Source organism: Bicyclus anynana, chromosome Z (assembly GCF_947172395.1).
Source record: "Bicyclus anynana chromosome Z, ilBicAnyn1.1, whole genome shotgun sequence".
Taxonomy (NCBI): domain Eukaryota; kingdom Metazoa; phylum Arthropoda; class Insecta; order Lepidoptera; family Nymphalidae; genus Bicyclus; species Bicyclus anynana.
The window spans coordinates 6,564,699-6,573,849 of NC_069110.1; the positions used below are offsets into that span (position 1 = coordinate 6,564,699).

General features: G+C 37.0%; 1 protein-coding gene across 1 annotated transcript; it reads right to left on the reverse strand.

The window, feature by feature from the left end:
- Window positions 1–1,047: 1,047 nt before the first annotated feature.
- LOC112046788 (uncharacterized) lies at window positions 1,048–8,935 on the reverse strand. Its single transcript, XM_024083583.2, has one exon. It carries the CDS (start codon window positions 8,284–8,286, stop codon window positions 5,143–5,145), a length of 3,144 nt encoding a protein of 1,047 aa, XP_023939351.1. The 5' UTR covers window positions 8,287–8,935; the 3' UTR covers window positions 1,048–5,142.
- Window positions 8,936–9,151: the final 216 nt, after the last annotated feature.

The window sequence follows — 9,151 nt, forward strand, 5'->3', positions numbered from 1 at the left end:
ATTAAATTTGGGCTTTCGAAGATAGCTGGTTTCAAGAGTCTAGAGCCTCAACCATCTAAGCATAAAGAGCATTTTTTTTTTCAATATTTTCGTCGGAATTCTACTAAAAGAAATCAAGTGCCCAGTCGCCAGTCAGTTTGCTTCGCCACAACCCTTCGAAAAACACCGTTGAAGATTTTCTTTAACAGAATTTTAAGGGCCTTTATTGAAGAGCTGCTAAGAGGATTTTGCGAATTGATATATATTCATATATCAATTCGAGAAAATTCCTTACGACACCCCGTAGGAATTATAAAAAAAAAATGCGTTCTATACTTAGATAATTGTGGATATAAACCCTTGAAACTGGTTACCTTTCAAAGCCACCACGGTCCAAACTACAGACTCGTAATAGGTTAGTAAACACTTTTTTTCAAATGGTCATATATTGTTCATTATCGTTCTACTAGATTGAAAATAATTTTTTGATATTTTATTGAGATATTCATGAAAATTTTAGTTTTTAAATATGTTTTTGACAATACAACGCAAAATTTCTGTCGGCCATGACAAAATATATTTCTACTGTTTCATGACGTCACTAAAATAACTCCCTTATATTTACCTACCCTATTGGCTAATTTACTTACCCATATCACTATCACCTTAATAAACTTACAGCCAACAAAATGAGGGACATCTGGCTATCGCAAGCTCATATTTTTTTAATAATTATAATGCATATCGAACTAGTTACTTGATACCTGGTATTTGTTGTAAATACTGCTGATGCGTTGTCCACCGGTGCCTTAGAAATCCGATGCCAATTCAATTATAAACAATAAGAATACTTTTATGACGTAAACTGGAAACTAGGTTGGACAAAAACAAAACTAATCAAAATCTGAAAATTACTAATATTATTGGTAAAGGTGATACTTTAACCGAACAGAGAAAAATAAAATCAAATTTCAAATAATATATAAACCTGGATGCATTAATGTATCGAAGTTGTAATCACAGCAAGCAATTCGCAGTTGGCAGCAGGGGTGTGGAAATGAAACAACATTTTTTTTTTCACATTAAATTTATATTATATTTATTGACAGACCTGAGACAGAAAACCTGCTATTGCAGTGGTATGTGAAAATTAAGAGTTACATTATAAAAAATAAAGTTTTAGGCTAAAATATGTCGATATACAAAAAGTAATTTGTATTGAAAACTTGACATATTTGAGCCAAAATTTTGCCACAATAATTAAACAGCGTGAGTAAAATGATTTGTGGTTATGGCAAAATTTTTAAATTAGACATAAAATATATCGCATAGCTATTATTGGGTAAAGGGTTATGATATGTTCATATGAGCGAGCAGCCAAATAAAATTCGATAGTTTACTGCGGTACACATATGATCACATCAACGCACAGCAGATGAAAATGTTCGCAAGTGGCTGTGTGACAGATCTGTCACCTAATACTAGAGTAAACTATTATCGGGACTTAATCTATAAGAAGTCTAAGCAACCCCCAAGTGACCTCACAAGCGCCGACACAGCTTTCGCAGTTAACTAAACATGCACCATGTATTTGGTATAATTTGATATTATAAAGGTTACGTTCAACCGCGGTGACGTCACTTCGGCATAGCCTAGCAACAGTTTCAATTTCGCACTACGCTTACCGTAAACAAATATAATTAGAAACCCATCAAAACGCATGCTGTCTACGTTTTCACTACAAACGTATCCAACCTACGAAGGGATAATAGTCATTAAAAAAAAACAACATGTCAGTGTATTTTATCCTCAAATTTTACTCAACTGAATGTAACAGAAATCATCTGGTAACTGATAATAATTAAATTAATTTATACAAAACATAATCACGGAATCTTAATTTATCGTTTCTTATAAACTATTTTATAAACTTGAAATCACTACGAAATTATTTCAAAATAAGTGTATCGATGAATACAATAATAGAATATGATAAATAACAAATTTACCGTTTAATATTTACATTAGTTTTTTATGTCTAAGCGTTACTACTAGTGCTTGTTTTAAACAGTACAAGAGAGACAAATATGTCTGCTAAAATACATCTGAAGTCGGGCGCTAGGTCGCGAGTCGGGGGGCTTCGGTGGCGCCTGGGTAACAGAATATGAAGGCAAGATGAGGTATCGTTCGGCACAGAAGACGCCGCCGCTCCGCCTGACTTGCTACCTTACCCTCACAACACGTTCTAACCCTATTACTCGTTACTGAGGTAGCTAAGTTTCATATTGTGTCACTATTAAGTTATTGCTAGGTGAAAATATTTCTGTCATACAAAAAATTTTCCAACACTATTTATATAGTAAAATTATGAATTATATGTACTTTTTGTATAAATATGGTGTCATTAATTGTACATATTTATTTTTAGTATAAACTATAATTGTTTCGGTCCACGTGTATTCGTAACCAATTCCTTTTATTTCATTTAATATATATTTTAATTAATTAAGTACAGAGTGTTATATCATTTACTAGAAATTTGATAAAACTTCCTACAAGAACTAGTTACCTATCAACATTACAAGTAAATAACTTGTTTCAAAGGAAATAAAAAATAAGATAAATGTTAAAATATACATTAGTTTTATCGATAATAATAAAACCAGGAATTGGCTAAAGAATAAACGTTTTCAGTTAACATGTGTAAACTGTAAACATCTTGCTAACAAAGAATCTCGAGTTAGTAATATGATTGTTAATATCTATTATATTTGTGTAAATATTCATATAATAAATGCATTACATATAAATCTTTCATATTATACCATTCAGAATTTAATGCGTTCGTAATTTGATAATTCATTAGTTATAGTCATTGATGAGGTAGATACGAGTAGGCAATGTAAGTGTAATTCTATTTGTATAAAAATACTTCTGCAATATAATCAACAGTCAAATACAAACATTATCAAAATTAATTAGACACAATGTTCATATATTGCACATATGTTTTATATTTCCAATGGATATTCTGTTAGGTATAAGGAATAGACTACAGATATGGCTGCGAGTTCGAGGCGTGTTAAAATATTCAGCTTGTTATTGAGTTAACAGTTTGAATACATACCTGTTGATGGTAATATTATATTCAATGAATCCATGATAAGAGTACTAATAATTTAAAGAAGAAAGAGACCAATTGGCTATTGTAATTAGAGTTTAGGGTATTCTTCTCTCAACCATCACATCGTAATCAACAATTTGTACAAACAACAAGGTGAACAATTCAAAACGCCACCACATTAAGGTGTTCACTTTACATTTTCATCAAGCGAGTCAATATATACCTCCATATATATGTATGTACAAAGTCATCAATGTCTCCCTTTGTTTTATCATTCAGTACCTAAGTGATTTAATAAACATGATATTTTATTTAATACTATACAAAAACATTTACATTATTAAAATTATTGCTAGAGAATTTCATTATTATTAGGCTAAAAATCATTAAAGTTAAATTGTTTCGCAACAGACAGTTGGCGGAAATAATTTGGCAACGTTCAGGAAGACTACTTTCCTACCACTAACGTAACAGGAATGTTTAAACTAAATTCGTTCAAATAATATATTGGTAACTTAAGTTGGACACAAATTAGTTATTAATATTTTAAGAAAAAATTCCGAATTTCGTCAACTATCTTATCATTAAAACAAATGTCAACAGACAAAATAATAATATAGGAAGCACCGGAAAAAATATTTAATAATAAGAAATAACTAATAGCAGAATTTAAAACAAAAACGACATTTAAAACGACACTTATAAATACTAAAGTCGCAGTGTTGTGGCACACTGCATCCTATGTCCAAAGGTAACGCAATGGCACATCACTATAGGAGCCTTCCACGTAACACAATTCCTTAGAAGACAAAAACAGTCAGTATAGTTTTCTATCAAGTCTCCAACCTATACGTAAAACATCTACCTACAGAATTTGCAATAAATTGATCAATACATAATAATGAATACTTTTTATGATCATTTACTAATTTCGTTTTCTATTTTCTGTAAACTTGCACCAAAGTAATTATAACATTCATACTAATTGAAAACAAATTATAATCTTTTCTTTCGATATTAGAAAGAGTAAGCTAATGCCTGGCATCAAGTCCCATTAATTTATTATAAGTATACAGAAAATATTCTAAAATACACACGTCATTTAAATATATTATTACGATAACATGATTAATTATTATTAATTAAGTAAGGCCCAAGCCGTTTATTAGAAAAAAGTTATTGAGTTCTATTTTTTAAAATATTACCCGCATAATTTTACACAATATTTTATGAGTGAATGTGTGATTTGTGTTTATTTGTGAGATACAATTTATATTTTAAATTTTAATTTAACACAATTTATTGGAACTAACAGATTTGAAATTAAACTAAATTGTTCGTTATTAATTAATCACCCTGTATGTGTTGTCTGACAATAATATTTCTCATTAATATTTTTATTTGTAAATTTAAATATAGTTTTTTTAATCTATGCGAGTAAGGTCGTAAGCTCTAGCCCTAGCTTTTAATAATAGTTAATCATGTTCCTCCTAATAGACAAATCAACAATATAATAATTATTAAAACATAGCTTTTAACTAAAATCGTTTACTGTCCGTAATCTACATAAAAAGATATGTACTGGTTAAAATGTCGAAATATGACAACCATTTCAATCACCTAGTGTAATAAATCACCTGATATTTTTTATCTAACTAATACTATAATATAGGTAATAGTAATTATATCATATGTAAAAATGATATGGATCGGTCTATAAATTATTGCGGAATAACACTCCGACGTCATGTAATTACATGTTTAGCGCCCAGACACGCAGACAAGTAAAGTCACCTTGCGCGGACACAAGGTTAGATTGAACGAACAACAAAAAACGTAGCTGGCGGACCAAATGCATGCGCCGGAGTCGCACCGCCGCTGCGCTCTAAGGACATAACAGATCTATAACAAAACGTTGCGCTCCAACGTTATTAACTATATAAATAGAACCTACTTTGAAACAAATATGCACAATTTCTTTTATCAGATAATGATAATTTGTGTACAAAACTTTCTCTAAAATAACTTGACAATTTTAATTATGTAGAAGAGGAAGGCGATGAAGATGAAATCGATGATGATGATGAGCGTAAGTTTTTTTTCATATGGGTATCAAAATGTTTCACCATGTGGTCTTTCCTTATGAAGCCTTTGCCGCAGTGGTCGCAAGCGAAAGGTTTGCACCCCGAGTGTAAGCACATGTGTCGACGTAAATCGGTTTTGTGATTAAATGATTTGGGGCACTCGCTACATTTAAATGGTTTATTGTCCGCGTGCTTTAAATAGTGACCCTCGTACGAAACATCATCTGAAAAACGCTTGCCACATCGATCGCATTTAAAAGGCTTGGCGCCCGAATGGAAAGTCTTATTGTGCTGAGTAAGATAGCAAGCTTTGTTAAATAATTTATCACATTCGAAACATTTATGGACTGTTACAGACGCAGTTTTTTTAAGCTGATTTCTTTCAGTTAATGGCATACTTGGAACTGTAGATGAAATGGAAGGGGATCCGTGGCTTTCGTTGTCAGCTTTAGCGCTCTCTGGACTCGCTGGAGACTTCATTTGAGCTCCGTAGTTTTCTTTGTTTGCGTAGTCCATGATGTCCTCTATTTTTAAAATTTGAAGCTCACTTGAGTCAGACCGTAAAAGATCATCTTCGCGTTTTATAGTTTTGCCGCCTACAGCGTACCCATATGGATAAATTTTTAAATTATCGGGATTGTAATTAATGACGTTTTCTTTAATGGTTTTAGGTGAAAAATTGTAATCATAGTCTATGGTTTGACCACCGATATCAATAGTGTTATACTGTATAGGAGAATGGACTGGATCAACAATAATGTAACCGGCGGTAGACTCGTCGGCAACAACTTGACCCCCCACGTTAGGTGATGTAATATAGTTAGAAACATAAACGCTGAAGCTCTGCGTCTGGAGCTGCGAAAAGCTCGGCAAGCGTCCATTGGCAGGCTGAGACGTTTCATGTTCCATAACTTCGACTTCTTCAGGTGAAGATTCACCAAAAGTAGCCGGATTGGCTATAGGCAGATTGTTGATAGCCATATCCATAACGTGGGGGGCCATCCCGTTTGGGTAACTCGGTGCTATAGTCTGCTGAAAATTCTGACCCAAATATAATGGGGTGTGCGTGGGGTCCGGTACCGAAGGCCCCAAAGGATCCGTAGACCTCGGACTGTACGGGTTGACACCCAAATGGCTGAATGGCGGTAGCGTGTGCGGCGTAAGAGCCGGGGTACTCTGAGCTGGTGTTGAAATATTGCTGGTTGATACTGATAGCAGGCCCCTCATATGGTGATTTTGAGAAACAGAGGGACCTGCTTCCCCGTTTGGGGGATTCGCAACGGTTGATAATGATGTAACTTTTGACCCTTGAGGATTGTCGTTTGTAATACCTATACCCGGCGGTTGATTTCCTATATTAATTGGATGTGAACCGACTTGATGCTGTAAAGGGTGGTTAGCTAAATGATTAGTACTGAAATTATTATCTAAATTACCCTGTTGAAGATGCGTATATGACTTGGACTGCATGGCGGCAACACGATGCGAACGCTCGAAGTTTTGCGACGCGTAGGGCGAATGCAAGACGCTGTCGTCAACGCCTCGGCTGTCCTCGGATGGGATGGGACTCTGCGTGTTCGAGTCGGCGTTCTGCTGCTGAGCGCGGTTTTGCAATGGTTCGCGACTCGGATGATGATGATTTGAAATTGGCATCGTTGCTGGATCTGGTTGTCCGGAAGATCTTACTGCATTCTTATGAAGTGTGGTGTTATAGTGCCTTTTTAAATGCCCAGAACTCGTAAACCACTTATTGCATGCAGTGCAATTGTAAGTTTTTGGTCTTCTTGCTTCATTCGACTTCCAGTTGGCACCCTTTCCTCCGATAGATGGCAGAGTTGAAGATGTTGGGTTTGCTGGCTGTGTGCTCGTTATTTGCGGTGCCGTTGGCGAGTCATAGGGACGATAAGGAGGTTTCATTTCAGCATTGCTTGACGCGACCGACCCTGGATAATCAGATAACGGTGGCATTTGTACACCAGGGTATATTTTTTGTTCTACATGCATGAATGGTTTTTGCTCATGATGTACTAAGAATTTTTCTTGAGAGTATCCAAACTTATGTTCAGGATGAAACATTTTCCCCTCACTTGGGTACACTTTTTGTTCTGCAAACATTTTTTGGTCTTTAAACAAAGATACGTCTCCATTGATTTGAGGATTGCTGTACAATTTTTGAGTTTCCCATGGCATCATTGGAACCGTCCTCGTGTTCACATCCCGAACTTGAGATGATGGGTCGTCATAGGTGGCTGCTTGCTGTTCACCTTCATTTCCTTGGTACACAACCTTTTGCGAATCCAAATCTAAAATATCAGATGACTCTTCATGCTCTTCTTTAATTTTTATGTTTTCATTTTGATAGCCCGGATTGTTATAAGATTTTCCCGCATATTGTTGAAATGGCATTGATGACGAAGCTGGTGGAACGCTGGCGCCTGCATGCGCTGAATTGCAATGCTCGTTGAGCTGGACTGCAGAATCGCAAACAAAGCCGCATTTATCGCACTGATTCGGTGAAGGCGACGGAGTCGGCTGATTTAATGGCTGGCCATACAAAGGGCTCGATGATGATACTTGCGATACCCGGTCTTGCATGTTATATGGATGGAAACGATTTGATTTGTGGTAATCTTGGCTATATTGTGACTGCTCCCAATTAATTTGATCTTGATGTTGATTTTGCGGAAAATTAGAATGAGGAAAATTATTACCATACTGTGCTCCCGGAGAAAAGTTGGTTTGGTCTGGGTTCTGATATGGTGACGGAGCGCTGTGGTAGCTCTGTGGGGTCGCCGGGTGCGGGAACTGCGCGCTGGTCTCCGGCGTGGCCCGCTGCTGGAACTCCGGACTGGGCTTGGTGATCATGTTGTCACTCGAGTCAGCTGGTGCCGACACTGTAGTCTCGTTTTTCACTTTAGCCCCGTTATTATTTTCAGTATCATTTTGCGTATTCTGCGTACCCCACTTCACGTATAAATTCTCCTTGTGATATTGTAAATGCACTTCCAAGGAATCCACAGTATCTAAATATAGATCGCAGACCTTACAGTGATAGTCTCTCGACGACAATGTCGACGAAACGGCGTTGTTGTTAGCCATTTAAATCATCAATCTAGAGAAGAGCACCGTCTCCTCCAACGAAAAAAAAATAAAAACACAACACTCCTCTTCACGACGAACATGTAGTAGCCGCTGCATGGATCAGGCGCCACAGGTTAAAGTCATGGTCGCGATCGCGTTATCTCCCAAGCGAGTTAACTTACTTACACTAGGGCAGTGTTTTCGAAGAAAGTTTTTCGCGGCATCGCAGGAGCGGGTGGGCGGCGCGGCCACGTGCGCGGCGTAAACACTCCAGCGATGGAAATATTGCCGAAACAAACTTCAACCGAAAGTCCTACTCACAACACGCTCCACGAGTAAACGTTGCACTGATAAATGTTTGTAGCTATTAAAAAGTTTTATATTTAAGTAGTCCGTTACTAATTGTCACATAACTAAATCTTAAACAAACCAAAGTCTTTTTAAATGTTTAAAATCACAGAGTCATTTATTTCAATATAAAGTTGGCACTTGTTTGTAAACGCGGAAGACCGATGCGTTATAGTTTGTAATGAGACGGCACGGACGCGGCGCGGGTCAGCCGCCGGGTACGGACGCTGCGAACGTTTACTAGCAACTGACAGCCTTCCCGAAGTCGCCTTCGGGGGCATGACTTCAATAACAATTCGCAACGTCGTCCCCCACCGAGGCGTAAGTGCGAGCGAGAGCGTCACGCTGTGATGAAGTTATCGCTCCTTCGTCCTTTTGTATGTCCTGAGTAGGAGCGGGACGGGGCACGCGAGGGGGGAGGGCGCGGGCGGGAAGGGCCCGGTCCTACGCTTTCTCAAAATTGAAATGCCCGGTCGAAATGTCCGGTGATGCTGCGTCCTGCGTCCGAGTAGGATAGCGATAGCACCCACCCTTA